The 16,511-nt window shown below is 35.9% G+C and overlaps 2 protein-coding genes across 7 annotated transcripts in view; one reads left to right on the top strand and one right to left on the bottom strand.

The window, feature by feature from the left end:
- Positions 1–497: 497 nt before the first annotated feature.
- On the bottom strand, positions 498–12,456 carry eps8l1b (EPS8 signaling adaptor L1b). Of its 3 annotated transcripts, XM_084102503.1 has the most exons (19): positions 12,422–12,456; positions 11,572–11,627; positions 10,510–10,668; positions 9,978–10,127; positions 9,800–9,861; positions 8,723–8,829; positions 8,584–8,642; positions 7,694–7,823; positions 7,233–7,321; positions 6,638–6,712; positions 6,325–6,473; positions 6,103–6,241; positions 5,266–5,324; positions 4,677–4,773; positions 3,914–4,039; positions 3,713–3,833; positions 2,792–2,954; positions 2,026–2,158; positions 498–832 (listed from the first exon to the last, which is right to left on the bottom strand). In XM_084102503.1, exons 2-19 carry the CDS (start codon positions 11,593–11,595, stop codon positions 746–748), a joined length of 1,929 nt encoding a protein of 642 aa, XP_083958629.1. In that variant the 5' UTR covers positions 11,596–11,627; positions 12,422–12,456; the 3' UTR covers positions 498–745. The 3 variants fall into 3 exon arrangements, with proteins under 3 accessions (XP_083958629.1, XP_083958628.1, XP_083958627.1); XM_084102502.1 differs by lacking the exons at positions 9,978–10,127; positions 10,510–10,668; positions 11,572–11,627; positions 12,422–12,456 and having other exon boundaries at positions 9,556–9,870; XM_084102501.1 differs by lacking the exons at positions 9,978–10,127; positions 10,510–10,668; positions 11,572–11,627; positions 12,422–12,456 and having other exon boundaries at positions 4,665–4,773; positions 9,556–9,823.
- Positions 12,457–13,568: 1,112 nt separating this feature from the next.
- slc6a16b (solute carrier family 6 member 16b) overlaps positions 13,569–16,511 on the top strand; it is a 15,284-nt gene continuing 12,341 nt past the window's right edge. For 2 of the 4 annotated variants that reach the window (XM_084103147.1, XM_084103145.1), the window contains exons 1-2: positions 13,569–13,826; positions 15,972–16,176. In XM_084103147.1, coding sequence (XP_083959273.1) covers positions 13,824–13,826; positions 15,972–16,176 — 208 coding nt within the window. In that variant the 5' untranslated portion in view covers positions 13,569–13,823. Of the gene's footprint in view, positions 13,827–14,639; positions 14,907–15,971; positions 16,177–16,511 lie in introns of those variants that run through there. The other 2 variants (XM_084103148.1, XM_084103146.1) reach the window with 2 other exon arrangements.

Here is a 16,511-nt window from a genome sequence, read left to right as displayed (position 1 = left end):
GATTTATAATTATTCCACTCGAGTATTTTCGTTCTTAAAGTTATTGCAACTAAACAAGATGAATGTATGTGTAGTATAACTGACTAAGCAATGGAGCAATACTTGCATTTGCTTTGGCAAAGATTTTTGGTTGAAGTTCCAGAACAACAAAAGTAACACCAAAACTTTGAATTATTTCTAAATGTGCTCATATAAACTAGTTAGATTCGGAGGTATTAATTTCACAATTAGTGTTTTTTTATTAGTTAAGCATCACTGTTGCTGCTCTTGTTAAAGTGCATATTAAGATTGATGGACCTTTAGTACATTGATTACTTCTGAACTCTTTTTGTTTTATTACGTTTCTATTAGTGTATTTTAGTTCTGGTAACCCAAAGGGTGCAGGTTGAAGTCCTAGAAGAGTTGATCAATATATCCACTGTTTCACTGTGGACAAGTTAGTTTAGCATAGACTGGTGTCTGCCGCCCTCTTGAGGAGAAAGAGGATTTGATAGTTTGTGCTTTAAATGTATTTATTGAGAATATATTATTAACCCATATTACACTGACAATTTAAATGTTAGACATCATTGTGGAGATTTTCAATTCTCATTTAATGCTGTAAAGCTAAACAGGAAAATAAAGCAAGCCACAAAGCAGGTTACAATAACGTAAATGATCTTGTGCAAGTAGGCTCATACGTATACATCATACAGACAGAGAGTGTGTATTTGAACACTATTCTACGTGCGCAATCAATGGATCTTCATAAAGTTCCACTCTCCAGTTTCAAATCCACCTTCATCTTCTGCTTCTCCATCACCGTCTCCAGTTCTGTGGCTCTGTGAGCGTCCTGAGAGAGACACATGGTGTGTTTAATGCTTCTTAATCAGGTTCATTATTGCATATTAAGTTAGGATATTTATCTGGGTCCTCATGCATGCTGAATGAAAACCACTAGACTAACACATCTGTAATGAACCATGTTTAAGCAAGTGGTTAATGCATTTTTCTTTTTCTTTTGTTCAAGTCTTTGCCTAGTGAGCCAATACTTCACACTGTGCAGTACATACAGTGGCAACTATTTTTTTTTTTTTTTTTTTAATGATCTTGACTGCAATATACAGAAGATTAAATAAATATTAATACTATGGTGTGTGATTTCTGCAAAAGGAGAGGCACCAAACAGATTTTCAAAAATTGCATTGATGAATATCAATTACAACGTATTGGTAGGCCTATAGTGCCTATATGTTTTCACTTTGAATTTAAAGGCTTTAATTCAGTACCAATTCTTTTCATTGTAATAGACCAAAGTGATGCTTTACATCAGGAGTCAGTGGATTTTGTTTTGAGACCTTTTATAACATTTGAATTTAAATTTAGAATGTTGTTATTTAAAAGCATACTAAATTAAGTCCCGCAAAGCCGTGATTTACAGTGAATTTAGAAGAGTTAACAGAACATGCTTAAACAGAACATGTTTATATTTAAAATAAACATGTTTATTTTATGAATGAAATAAATATTAGAATGAATATTTTTATGGAGTAACCGTTTTATAAAAGCTCCGCTCCGCGTCGTGCCTAACAACGCCCCTTAGCTGTTCTAAATTCACTGTAAAACACGGCTTTAAGGGGCTTATTGCTTTTATAAAACGGTTACTTCATAAAAATATTCATTCTAATATTTATTTCATTCATAAAATAAACACCAGCAATAAAAAAACATAACGTTATTATTAGCCTACACATTTATTCCTCCGCCAAGCAATGTAGTTCCAAAGAGGTTGCCAAGCAACACATGCAGCAACAAAGAATCACAAACGGCAGTTGCGCAGTAATACTAATGTAAATGCGCCGGTCACAGGTGTTTGTTTGTTGAGTAATTTACAACGGCTTCGAACGCGGCTCAACCAATCAGAATCAAGGACCGGAACTATACGTTTTATAATCAGAAGTAGTATTTTTTTTTTATATGTAGCTTCATATAAAACAACAGAAGCGTATGATACCTATATGAAGTAAATGCGTGTGTTTGATGTACCTCTATCTGGGCTCTCTGTACGGTCAGCTGACTGTAGACTCTAGCGCCCTCCTCAGGAATAACAGCACGCAGCTCTTCTTTATTCAGAGAGAACAGCTGAGCTCCATTCAGAACCCGCAGACACTGCACAGTCCTGCACACACACACCAACAACAGCCCTTCAGTGACTAAACTCTGCTGTATATCTGGACAATTATATAGAACACCTCAAAACAGAGACTAAAAGCTGCTCTGATGACATAAATATGGATTAAACTAGTAAAGTAAACGCTTTCATGCAGAGTTTAGCTTCAACCTTGATCAAACTCAACCTGATTGTAACTATCTAATAATCCTGAAAACCTTGATTATCTTGTTCAGGTGTGTTCGATCAGGGTTGGAGCTAAACTCTGCAGGAAAGTGTACAGTTGAGAACCCCTGAACTAGAATAGAGGAGATAGATCTCTTACAAAAATCCCAAATATAGACAAATGCATTAATACTTATGAGTCTATAGAATGTGACCAATCAGGGATCAGCTTAACTTTTTTGTTGCTCTATAGACAGTCAATCACATTTTACCAGTCAGGACGTTGCACAGATATAAATTTCGGACAAATATAGGGTTTGTTGTTCACACAAATAACCAAATACTAATGCAACATAAATGCATAGGCAAAATACTATAGTTTTAATATAAAATCATACTAAATGAACGTGGGGTCTGTTTTTTCCAGGTGTTACAGGCTGATTGTTATTGTTAATAGTTGACTGATTCCTGACTCACGGTTCACTGAAGCCTTTCTTCTGCAGCCAGTTTTCCACCTCTGCCGGCGGGGAGCTGTAATCCAGCGGCGCAGACGTGTCCGTCGAACGATGAATCGTCAGTCGAGGAGACAGATTCTTCCCGCTGGTCAAGCGTTGCAGTAACTCATCATTCACCTGCATCGCTGATCAATATGAGCACGAGAACACCGTGAGCATCATATACTGTTAGAGCATTTATTAATATTTAGAATAATATTTTGGAATTAATATTTCTTAGCAGCGTTATTATTGTTAACTCAAACCATAAAAAACATTGTATCACGTGAAATAAATCAAATAAAATAATCAGCTATCAGCCAAGGTAACATTTCTTTCTTTTTTTTAAGTTGAAGTACTAAATTAACTAAAACTAAATCTTAATTATAGCTATATAGAGATTTTAAATAAATAATTAAATAAATGACAAGAACATACAACAAACTTACTAAAACTTTAAAATTAAAATATGAAAATAAATTCTAATTCAAAATATTAACAGAAACTATAATACTATATCAGTGTTGCTAAAATAACACATTTAATACTCTCATTTTAAATTTAGTTTGTTTTAATAATTGTATGTGCTATTGTAATATTTATTTTAAAAAATCTATTTAGCTTTCATTTATTTTTATTTCAGTTTTAGTCATTTTAGTACTTAATATTTCTGTTTTTAATTTTTAATTTTTAATTTAAAACCTTTAACTTAATTTAATCTGTCTATTTAATTTGATCTCAGCTGTTCTTTCGACTTGGAACAGTTTTAGTTAATAATAACACTGGTTTGAGAAGCAGGAGACTTTCTCAATGCTGTCTAGAAGAAACTGGAGATATTAAAGAGATCTGATGTGAGAAGTTCAGGTTGCTCAGCCTGAGGTCTCCTGTTATAGTGTGTTCATACCTTTCTCTGTGTCCTCAGGCAGTGATCCGTGAATCATGCTGCGAGGCCGAGGGGGTCTGGGGTCAGAGGTCATGGCGGACGGGCTGGGAAGGGCGTTGGATATCGGTGGAGCCGCAGGAGGCTGAAACAGAGACGTGAATGTCAGAACGAGGAGGAGGAGAAGAAGAGAGATGTGTCGAAGTGACCGATGTGAGTTTGTACCTTTGGGGTTTTATGCAGCATAGGGTTGTCCATGTGTGTGACCGGCTCCAGGATGTTAAACGGCACGAATCCCACTTCATTAAACTTATTACGACACTTCCACCATCGCTTGGATGACTCAATCACCTGTATGACAGAGAAAAACAGGAAAATAAGGGATTATTTGTATTATTATAATACTTAAATGTGTTGTATGTATGTATATGTATGTATAATGGGGATTTATGCTTGAAATACAAAGTCATGCATTAAATAAAATATACATTTATAATGAAATAAAAATAATAAATCTACATGAATAAATGTATAAAAATCCCAGATGTCTCCATAAATAAATAAAGAATATATCAAATATATTATTATTATTAATATATCAAATTATATATGAGGATGTCTTTATTTGGCAAGTCATGCATGAAATAAATTATATATATTTATATATAAATGTACATGAATAAATCCCCAGAAATCTCCATGAATACATTATATATTTATATATATATATATATATATATATATATATATATATATATATATGAGGATGTCTTTATTTGGCAAGTCATACATGAAATAAATGTATATTTAGAATAAAATAAATAAACGTACTGTATATATAAAATAAAAATCTCCAGATGTCTCAAATAATAATAAGAAAACTATAAAAAAAAAGCAATATGTTTTCTTTAGGATAGGGATTGGGTTAGTATGTACTATATGGTATTATAATTAGCTTTATATCAAAACAACAGACATCACTGATGACCTCTAGCGTCTCTCCTTGAAGTACGGACAGCTCACTGTTGTTCCGTGCAACAAAATCATAACTGCATCGATACAAGCGCTCTTTCACACCGTCATCACTGAGGAAGAGAGACAGAGATGTTTACACTAAATATACATTAAAACTGTACGAAATACAATTTTTAAAATGCAGTTACAAAAATAAGCACGTTTGATTGCTGAGATAAAAAAGGACAGAAACTCTGAGTCATTAAGAGCAGAGACAATAGACAATGACTGAATGAAGGTTTGTTTCACACTGAAGCCATTGTACTTCATTTACACTGAAGTGAAACTCCTGAGAGTCGACACCACAAGTGAACTTTTGTTTGTTAGTCTTTTGTTATTTGTGTGAACAAACCCTGGCCTATATTGATCCTCACATTGGTCCGAAATTGATCTTTGTCTAATGTGATTGCCTGTCTACAGAGCTACGGTTTCTGATGATCAGCTGAAAGGTGAAGCTGATCCCTGATTGGTCACATTCTGTACACTAATGATGTAAGTATTAATAATGTATATGTCTGTGTGTTTGTTTGTTGGATGATTCTTCAGATGTGAATGAAACTTACAGTTCTTCTGTAGTCTGAACAGGAGCAGTGTGACGGTCCGAATCGTGAGTCGGTGTCAGCTGGGTGTGACAGACACAATGCAGCATGTAAGCAAAATAACATAAACTCCCAATAATGGACAAGGAAATCACATTTTTTTTTTTTTATTTGTTTGTTTTTCTTCATGGCTAATTATGTTTTTAAATTCTACCTCACCATCTGACTGTTTGGTTAGCAAAAATGTATTATAAATAAATAAATCGGCTCAGAAAAAGTTATACAATTTTAATTTAAAGAGACTGTAATCAAAGAATATATTACACATCAAAAGTTTGGGGTTAATATGATTTTTTTTTAAAGAATTTAAATATTTTATTCAGGAAGGATGCATTAAATGAAATTGATCAAAAGTGACAGTAAAGACACATATAATGTTACAAAAGATTTAATTTAAATAACTTGAACTTCCTATCAAAGAATCCTGCAAAAAATATTTACCACGGTTTCCACAAAAATATTAGGCGGTTTTCAACATTGATAATAATCATAAATGTTTCTTGAGCATCAAATCAGCATATTAGAATGATTTGTGAAGGATCATGTGACACTGAAGACTGGAGTAATGATGATGAAAATTCAGCTTTGATCACAGGAATAAAATACATTTTAAAATATATTCAAATAGAAAACAGTTATTTTAAATTTGAATAATATTTCACATTTCTACTGTATTTTTGATCAGATAAATGCAGCCTTGGAGAGACTTCTTTCAAAAACGTTTAAAGAAATCTAACCGACCCCAAACTCTTGTACGTTATTGGACACAATAATACATATCGGACGTGAATAAAACATTACCTCTAGTTTTGAGAGCTCTGCGTCCTGTTTGTGTTCTGACTCCACAGGATCGACCCAGCCAGCGGCGTCTGACCCCGGAGGCTTCCAGCCGTCCTGAAACACGAGTGTGTACGGCGCCACGGGACTCCGCAGAGCAGACCTACATGAAGTCAACCAGACATCAGCATGTGCACATATTAAAGGGACAGATCTCCAATTTTTGTTCAATTCTGCATCATGTACTTTTGGTGTGTCCAGTTAGGCCCTAAAGAGACCCATAATGCATTCTCCTGTGCCGTCAGGCTGTTCTGTAGCAGAGCCACGGCTCCGTGCGTCATCGCTGGGCTGGACACGGACGCAGCAAAACCAGGACCTCCTGTTGCCCTCACGATCTGCAAACACACAAATCAAGGTGCATTACTCCATTTGAGTGCACTTTACTCTCCGCACAATAGCGTACAAACCCTTTTGATGAAACACCTGAAACAATACAGTGCAACAAAGGCCTTAAAAGCTCTGCCGTTTGCTCAAGACACAGTCAGCCTGCGTTACTCACCATGTCGAGCGGTTTGAAGACGTGATGCACGAGCTCCTCGGACGTCGGATTGGTGATGACGGATTTTAACCGTGCCTGTAAAACAAACAGTGCGCTTATTGAAACCTGACAGAGAGATATGAGATATGAGATATGAGACAGAGTATCCGGCAGTTTCCCAACAATTGAGCTCTTCAAATAGCAATAAATAACTGTATAAAATAATGTTGTTAATTACTACATTAATCATTTTAATAATGTAAATATTAAATATAAAGTAAAAATAATAACTATAATATATATATATAATTTTATGTATATGTAAAATTCTCTCTCTCTACTATATATATATATATAATTTTCAATTTTATTTAAGGCTTTTTTAGATAATCAATAATAATAATAATTAAAAAAATAATAATAATAATAATTTTAAAGATTTAAACAATTAAACATGCTTAATATAATATTTTTTAATATATTAAATTATAAATTATTATTACTATTATTATGAATAATGAAATAATAAAAATTAAATAAATAAATAATTCAATTTACACGGCAAAAGATGTTCTGAACTTGTTATTTTATATTGACATTAAAACTCATGACTCACCAACAGGCTGAAGATGTATTTGAATTTCTGAAAAGCGTCAGCGAACTCTTTCTCAGAAGGCGGTCTGGCTTTAGCCATGAGAAGATCCTCTATAAAACAGAAACGCACAACAAACTCTCTAAAACACGGATCATGTGCGCTATTAACAAAATAAAAGGAGACGTGTAAGAGAAGATTTCCAAGTATGTTCCTGGAACAAATGCATATTTGTTTAAGATGATGCAGGTATATTGTTCTGATTGAGAATATGAAGAGTGTATCCTGCTGACGGCCCTTAACACAACGCTTTCCCATCAGGAACTGATAACAAGCCCACATCTACTGATAAGAGCGCACTACAGTAGGCCCTTTACAGACGGTTCAGTTCACTTGTGTTTTGGGGATCACTTTAAGAAATTCACATTATTTTTTGCTTTCTTTTGATACGCATTCAGGTTTAATTTCTCCTTATAGACTCATACCGTCTGCACTTTTCTTCTGACTTTTCTTCTTCTTTTTGCTTCTCTGGTCGAGGATAATCTGAGCCTCTGCTGACTGCTGCAGCTTTCCGATGAACAGTTCGATGTCATCAAAACAATGATTAAGCACATCCTAGAAATAGAGAGAGAGAGGCGGACATTTATTTTCATAATAAAAAGACATGCAGAGTTCTTTAATTTGGTGGTTGTAACTTTGTAACTGTTGTTAATGTAAACAGTGATATCAGTGTGACGTTGTTGTTCATGCTAATGGTCAAACTGAAGGTCGACTAGAGCATTCGAGGTCTTCTAAACTAACTGAACAATACATGCTAATTCAGTCATACTTTGGGGACAAATGCATCACGGTTTCCAGAAAAATATTAAGCAGCACATTGATAATAATAATTATAAATGTTTAAAAGCAGCAAATCAGCATATTAGAATGATTTCTGAAGGATCATGTGACACTGAAGACTGCACTGTAAAAAATAACTGTTAGTTTAACTTAAAAAAGTAAGTTACCTGGTTGCCTTAAAATTTTGAGTTCATTGAAATTAAAAATTTGAGTTAATACAAAGAAGGAGATTGGTTTAATCAACAGAATCTCAAAATATTAGCCTACGTTATCTGAACAACATTAATTATCTAAGTTGATTTGACAAAAGAAAAATTTGTTTGGAGTAATGATGCTGAAAATTCAGCTTTGATCACAGGAAATAAACCACATTATGATAAATAAATCACATTTTTCAAATTTGTAACTGTATTTTTGATCAAATAAATGCAGCCTTGATGAGCATAAGAGACTTCCCTGAAGTTGTTTCTTATCCGAACATTTCACCGGTTGTGTGTGTGTGTGTGTGTGTGTGTATTTGTTTATATGTACTCACCACTTCCATCTGAGCCTTCAGGAATGACTTATCAGGTTGACCGTTTTCTAGTCCGTTAGCTAGAAATGAGAGTGTGTTAATCTGTGTCTGTTCATAATAAAAAGTATAGATAGTATTGATTCAGTTCACACACACACACCTCTGATGCCCGGGTAGGGTGGGGGGGGATTGGATGAGGGTGGGTTTGGGGCTTGTGTGTACGGAGGGCTCGGAATTCCCTGGATATCCATAAGGGACTGAGAGAACCTGAAACAAACACATTCACATGACAACACACCCTTTATCCAGAAGGACAGTGTGTGTTGTAATCTAGCGGAAAAAGTACAGTATTTCAGTCGCTATTGATGTGCGTCATGTGCTTTAATCAAAATGTGGTTTAATTGCCGACACACAATGATAATGAGTCAACAACAATACGCCCATATAAACACACACATGGTAAAAAGCTTTTTATCTTCTAAATAAGACATTATCTTTTAAATAAATACTTAATTAAACACTATTTTGAATTGTTAATTTACTAAGCTATGAAAATGAGTTAGTCAAATGTATTTAAAAAAACTACAAAGCAGAGTAAAGTGCTGTACATTAAATGATGACGTACCATAGTCTTCAATTGTTTTTATATGAGGATAATTATATTGATTACACAGTAACCCAAACCCTAAAAGAAAACCTTTTGCATTTTTAAAATAAAAGACATCCACAAAATGTCAGATTTTTTTTAAATCAGATTTCGCTCACTTATAGTGACAATTCTGTGCACAAAGTCTAGGTTAACCAACACACACTCATTCATAAATAATACCGGAAAATATGTTTGGCATTCAGTTTGACATTGAGATGCCTTGAGGTTAGTTCAACACGTCTCTCGCTGTGAAACGCACACACACACACACACACACACAGATTCGATCTCATTCACTGAAACTGATAAGCGCACGTAGAGCAGATAAAGATAACACACTGTACCTGACTGCAGTCCTGTTAGTAAGTGTTTAGTCCTAAAGAACAGCCGAGGTCGAATGAATCTTTATTTCCCTTGGAAACCCTGTCTCTCCGCCTCCCTCCCTGTACTCTCAGTCACACCTTCGTAAGCTATGAAGAAACTGGTTAAACCGGTTTATCTGCCCGATAACAGGTTCTTGTCTCTCTCTCGGTCTTGGTCGTGAGCACAGTGGAAATGACAACATCACCCGACTGTAAAGATCCGTACCTGTTTGCTCTTATTGAATAATGCGACACAACTCGTTTGATGTAATCTCTTATGTGCTCCGCCTGAAATGTGCAAACAGGTAGACAGTGATGTCATCTTAGAGGTGGAGCTCTGCTTGGAGAAACACAGCAGTATCACCTGAATCAAGGATTGGCTGCTGGATTGAAACATGTCTCACTTTGACAGACGCACAGCTGAAGAAATACACACTCGGCCTCTTCTGGGCGCAGCTCTGACACACCAGCAGGAGAAGAGCTGGATCACGGAGAGATGGGGAATTTACGCAGTCGCAGCGGAGAAGAGACCACATGGCAAACTCCTCCAGTTCCTCATCAATGGTCAGTCATGGAACAATCAACACATTCATCATTAGTTGAACAATGTGCAATGCTTCACAAATATTCAATGATCATTAGGCTATTGAGCGACACTCAATTTTGTCGCATTAGATCATATGTGCGTCTCATTTTTGAAATCTCAGTCTTTTAATCAGCTGGTGTTTTTGAGTGGATTTGCAAGAACATTTTACATTTATGCATTTGGCAGATACTTTTACCCAAAGAGACTTGCATCGCATTCCTTTCAAGTTAATCCATATTATCTGTTGCATATGATAAATGCATGCACATCTAAAGCCCTAAAGACTTTTGGACCATTTTTTCTTTTGCGTTCTTTGCCTTCAGTTGCTCTGTTCCGTGTTGCATTCTTACCTGGTTGTGTGTGTCTCTCAGGATGACTTTGTTGGTCTGGACGTCTAGCATCACCTCGGCACTGGACAGCCGATAATAATCAACAAGAAGTGCAATCTGTGAAAGAGCCTCTTCAACAGTGTCCACACCCTCATCTCCCAGAGAAAAACTCACCAGCCGCTGGGTTCAAAATAGAGGAAGAACAAAAAATTAGCATCGCTGATATCAGGCTGTAAAAAAGATCAACATAAAACATGGCAACGCACACACAGTTATCATCAGCACGCATGAATCACCTCTTTAACTGCCTTTTCTACAACTTTCCTAGTTGTTTAATCACATTAATTATAGATAATTAGCTTTAACTGATAACTGCCCTTTCTGGAACTCTCAGCATTCCATTATGCACATAAATAACACATTCAAGTCAACATGAAACTGCATTTTATTTCCGTAATATGATGCATTTCTGACCAAAACTGGATATTCAATGGGAAAATGTTGAAATGAAGTGAAAGTGGCTGTGTTTGCACAAAAAGAGTCAATTCTGATTTCATGCTGCCTTTATATACCTACTATACACACCCTGTTTCCCTTACACTTTAAGGACTTGTACTGTCTGTACACCCATATGAAAGAATCCACTTCAAATGCATGTAAAAACAACCTCTCGAATTATAGGTGTGACTCAAGACTCCTCTTTATCAAGAAGTTTGAACAACCATTGAAAAAGTCTTGCATTGACTTGTTCATTCCTATTAGGTAGTGCATATTTGTATTGATTTATCTCACATGTCTTTAGCCAGCATAATAACTCGCTGATCTGTTCACCTCGTTTCATCAATGTCATATCAATCTGGATAAGTGAAATAGTGGTAAGAGGGTTTAAGTTACTATTGCTGTTGCTCACACACTTTAAAATAGTGATTTGAACAAACCATTAATGTTAAGTATTAAAGTAAGACATGAACGGTTCCTCAAATTCTTGGACTGGCAATTTTTGCATGAAGGACTCACGCCAGACAGGACGAAACCATCCTAACCTCTATAGGGAAACACTACTCAACCCTTGATGACACTCACAGTAAGCAGGTATTGCTCCCCCATCAGGACCAGCGACTGTCACACACCTGTGGAGACTCAAACAGATCACAGATTTAACATTCATATGTGACGCTGGTGTTCAAATGCATGTGACTGATGACGTTTCAATAATAGCTTCAGAATGTCATTTTTACACCTTCCCTGTCTTTCTCCTCCTGTTCGACCTGTCTGTGAGCACTGACCTTCACTTTCACATTGATGCACAGAGAGCGTATCTCAGATGCTTTATTATGAGGAATTAATGTAATACAATGAGCATCTCTTTAAGTATTGAGACAGATTAAAAAAATTTAAATAAACAGAAACTCTGACTCATTTAAGGAACAGTTCAGGCAAGTAATGTTATTCCAAACCTGTATGACGTCCATGGAACACAAAAGGAGATATTGGGGACATAATAAAATTGGAAGTTCATCCACAGTTTTAAAAAAAAAATATTTTTTACAAAAAGCACCTTAAAATCAATGTGCAATATTCCAGTGGAAGCTTTATGTGATTAAAGGACCCGAATTGAAGATCATATTTGCTAAAAATGTTCATATTCAAACTAAATGCATAAACACTAAATCAGTAACTTTAAGTGAGTACATATGCAGCATGAACATTTTTCACAGCATATCCTTTTACATTCATAGGAGGAAGAAAGTATGAAGGCATGTATGAGTAAATGATGACAGAATTTTCATTTTTAAATGAACAGCTCCCAACAGGCAGAAGACATGAATGTTTCCATTGAAGAATTTCACAAACAAATCATGTCTGATCATTTCATCCATATGTAATATCCTTTAAACAAATATAATACAGGAAAATGCTCTTATACACTCACCTGCTGCTGATTCCCACGGTTGTCTTCTGTCAAGTATTCTCAAAACTAGATGTATTTTGATAGTGTGTTAACCACCAGGACATTCCTCTCACAGATATCGCGGAAGAGATGAATGTTATCTGAGATGGAAAAAATGTCTTAGGTAAGTGATCTGACTGGCCCGTCTTTATTTCTAAACTTATATTCATTATTATTGGCTCATTTATTCTCATTTTACCAGTGTTTGGGGTAATGCATTACAAGTAACGTGAGTTACGTAATCAGATTACTTTTTTCAAGCAACTAGTAAAGTAACACATTCCTTTTAAATCTACAGCCACTTTTTCAAATAAGTAATGCAAGTTACTCTGATTGGTCTGCATGTTGAGGGAAATCGTGTATCAACATTACAGTTATTGTAGTCATGCATTAACTCATCTCACTTGCACAAAAACAGATTCAGTATTCCTCAAAATGAATAAAAAGTTAAATGCAAACTCGGAATAGCTTATTGGGCAAACCTGCAATAATTAAATATGTTTACATTATGTAATACACAAATATACTTTATGTATTTAATCTCACTTTATTAAGCAATGTATTTGCTGCTGACCTTCGATGATCCAATTCACCCATACGAATAAGCAAAAATGACTTTAGATGAACATCACATTTGCTGTCTGAAGTAAGTGTTGAACTTTCTGAAAGTCTACTGTACAGACGTGAATTTGCATTTCCGTCAGCCTGATTCTTATTCATTTCACTTTTGGTGTGAAAGGGCCTTTACATTTGCCAAAAATATAACTTTTTTTGGTTATTAAAAACAAACAAGCAAGCCAAGCCCAGGAGGAAAAGTAATATAGCAAATGCATTACTTTCCATACTAAGTAGGCTAACTCAATGTTACCTTTTTAGGCAGTGACGCAAAATGGTAATGCATTACTTTTTAAAGTAACTTTCCCTAACACTGCGTTTTACTATAACCCCTTTAGTTGAAATAGTCAATGAAATTTTAGTCTGTTAGGTCATATCTGGCCACCTCTGTGCAGTTTGTTTCCCATGCTTTTTCCGTGCATGAGTCCCGAAGCACACAATTGTGGGCGGGGCCTGGCTGTGTTTTGGTCTGGTGTTGGGCGGTTCTTACTTGAGATTGACAGCTGGAATGTGGAAGGATTCAACAACGTGGCAAAATAAACTCCAGAGGAGGAATGAACTTTCTCCACTGGGCTGAAACAGCAACTGTACTTTAAAATGTGAACGATCGTTTAGTCCCGACTCATTTTTATTCCTTTATTTATCCATTGGGTCCTGACATTTCAGCTGAATTTTAAAAGTCTTGGATCATTTCTTTGCTTTGTGTCTGATCTTCAGAGGTCAACGAGGAGGTTCTCGTAGAGGAATCTGCTACATTATCAGTCACAGGATGGTATGTTAACAAAGATGGTTGATTATTGTGATTCACTTATTAAATCGTATTACATTTACATAGCAGCCAAACGCAGTTTTAAAATGTAAAAAATTATCAGACAATATCTATGTAGTTTGTATGTTGCTTATGAGTCTTATGAATGATTTGAAATAACTCAAGGCTATTATTTACCCTGGCAAGGCTTTGCATTATATGAGAATAGTTTTGAGTCAGTTGGGTCACTTTGACAGTGAAATAAGATGTTAAGCGCGTCATGAGCTGACAGCGCCACGTGTTGGTGCCTTCAATCTCGATGTAATTTTCTTGGTTTGTTGCATCAGTCATCAGTGAAACAGTGAAACGCAGAGCCGCATGTCAACGGTCCAGAATATGGAAAACCATAATAAAAATATAAAAATAAACAATTCAGCTACATGTAGATGATGGTTACTAGCCTACTCTAGAAATAATGACTGATGGTAAACTGATTCGATGCGTTGCAAGGAAAAACAAAGTGAAACTTTGTTGTGTGCATTAGATAGAAGATGTGTATAGATAGAGAAATGTGTAGAAATAACTAACAAAATAAAAAGAACTAAGTAACACTAAAGTATTTTTGTAATCTTTCGCGATTAATACTATAACTTTTTATAATACATTTTTATAACTTATAACTTTATAACTATACATTCAAAAAACGTTTTATGCTGTCACTTGCTACGTTTAAAAACTAAAGAGGTGATATTTCAGGCTTAAGCACGCGCGCTCACAGCCTCGAGCGTCGTCAAGTGGGCGGGGCCTTATACGTATGTGTGGGCGCGCGCGGAGGATGGGCGTTGCTTGAGGTTCCGTAAACCGACAACCACTACGGAACGGAAGAGTAAAACGCGGGCAAAAATAAGCGTCGGTCTTTGTTCCTCGATACGTCAAATCATTATTCCAGTAGTTTGAATGTGTACGGTTCGGTTAGGGAAGCTGTGAAATGATTTCTTCAAAGAGGATTTGAGCTGCACGCGTGTGCCGGTGACAATAGCGCGCGCCATAACTCATTAGCACGTGCGCGGGTGTTTGAGAGCCCGAAAGAACGAAACAGCAGCGGTGAGAATTTATTTAATGCATATATTTACTATATATTCATGAAGGACATTAATACAAATTTTAATTGATTTACATGCTAATACGGACGCATATATTGATAATTATTTCATTTTAGTTGCATATGAGATGCACCAGCTGATCTTTGACTGGTTAAACTATTGGCTCTGCGGTGTTAGATCTCTCCAAACAGCGTTTGGTTTTTGATTCATATTACACTAAAGAGCTTATTTATGCACATACTTAATTGATTACTTGTTTGTAGTGTAGTGGTTTTAAAGCGACAGTTAGGCAATGTTTCCTGCTGTCAACTGCGCATGCGCTCGCCCACCCACACCATGGTTATCTTAATGTCCGTGAATTTTAAAAATTGTTTTCCTGACATTGAAGAGTTATTTTTTTATTTTATTTTTTGCATTTAGGCTGCTTTTGACTTTGAAAGTGGGCTCATCTCATTTAGGTCCATTTATTCTACATTTCTTACTGTTCTGTTTTGGATCCTAAACCACTTGATTATTTTTTTATTATTATTATAACTAATCTTTTTATAATTTTTGTTGATGATAGTAATAGTACATTGATTATTAGTATGCAGTAGTATGTTGTAATCTGTATTTTGAAAGATGTTATGCTATAAATCTAGACCAAGCTTTTGTTTCATTGCATGTCATAATGGTCTTTATACAGTAACCTGAGTAGCTACAAATATAAACATGCAAATGAAAAAATCAATTGAACCTTGAGTGCTTTGGCTTCACGTTGCATATTATAAGCAATTTGCGCCGATTTAAAATCCATGTCCAATAATCGCAATTCACATCAACACTTCTTCTCATGTAGTTTTTACTCCATCTTTTGTTTGGACTGATCACTCAGACGGAAGTGAACTTCAGTAGCAGTCTGACAGGAAGCATCGCACATGATTGAGCAGTTTTATGGCTGAACTGGCAAGATAAGATCGGTTTTTATAGCAGCATATTTTATAACAACGTCCAATCTTCAAAGCAGCGCCGTGGCTTTATGTGTGATTCATTTGAATATGAAAATAAGCTTCTGTTTCTCTCTCAGATGACGTCCGAGAAACCCCCGTTACCTGGAGACGGCCAGCGGGACGAGGCTGATCTGGGCTCAGGGGTCGAGCAGGAGGTCACGCTGGAAATGGCCCGAGACGGCTGGGACAGTAAAGTGGAATATTTCCTCGCTCAGCTCGGATTCAGTGTGGGATTGGGAAACGTGTGGAGGTTCCCGTACCTCTGCCATCAGAACGGAGGAGGTGAGTGAGGAGGAGATGGGTTTGATTATGCAAAGACTATCCAGGCTTATATTTAAAGGGGTGGTTGATTATGATTTCACACAGTTCACACACTTTTCTAACTTTAGTTAGTGTGTAATGTTGCTGTTTGAGCATAAACAACATCTGCAAAGTTACAATGCTTAAAGTTCAAAGCAAAGGGAGATATTTGCTTTTAAAGAAATCGCTTTTTAAGGACTACAACAAACGGCTGGTAGAGACTACACAACATTCCTCCCGGGTTAGTGACATCACTAACCCTAAAATTTACATAAACCCCGCCCCCGGGAATGCGATTTATAGATTATCATGACAGA

This window comes from Abramis brama (genome assembly GCF_963993115.1).
Source record: "Abramis brama genome assembly, chromosome: 24".
NCBI lineage: Eukaryota > Metazoa > Chordata > Actinopteri > Cypriniformes > Leuciscidae > Abramis > Abramis brama.
The sequence above is the reverse complement of the archived record's forward strand: the minus strand, read 5'-3'. Positions and strand labels throughout refer to the sequence as shown.

Bases quoted from the DNA above. Each gene is read 5' to 3' on its own strand.
- eps8l1b (XM_084102503.1), bottom strand. From the start codon at position 11,595: ATGGGGGAGCAATACCTGCTTACT. The intron at 4,040-4,676 runs GTCATCAGTGAT...TCTGTCATACAG, and splicing joins TTCAAGGAGAGACGCTAGAG to GTGATTGAGTCATCCAAGCG. The intron at 3,834-3,913 runs GTACAAACTCAC...TCTCTGTTTCAG, and splicing joins TGCTGCATAAAACCCCAAAG to CCTCCTGCGGCTCCACCGAT.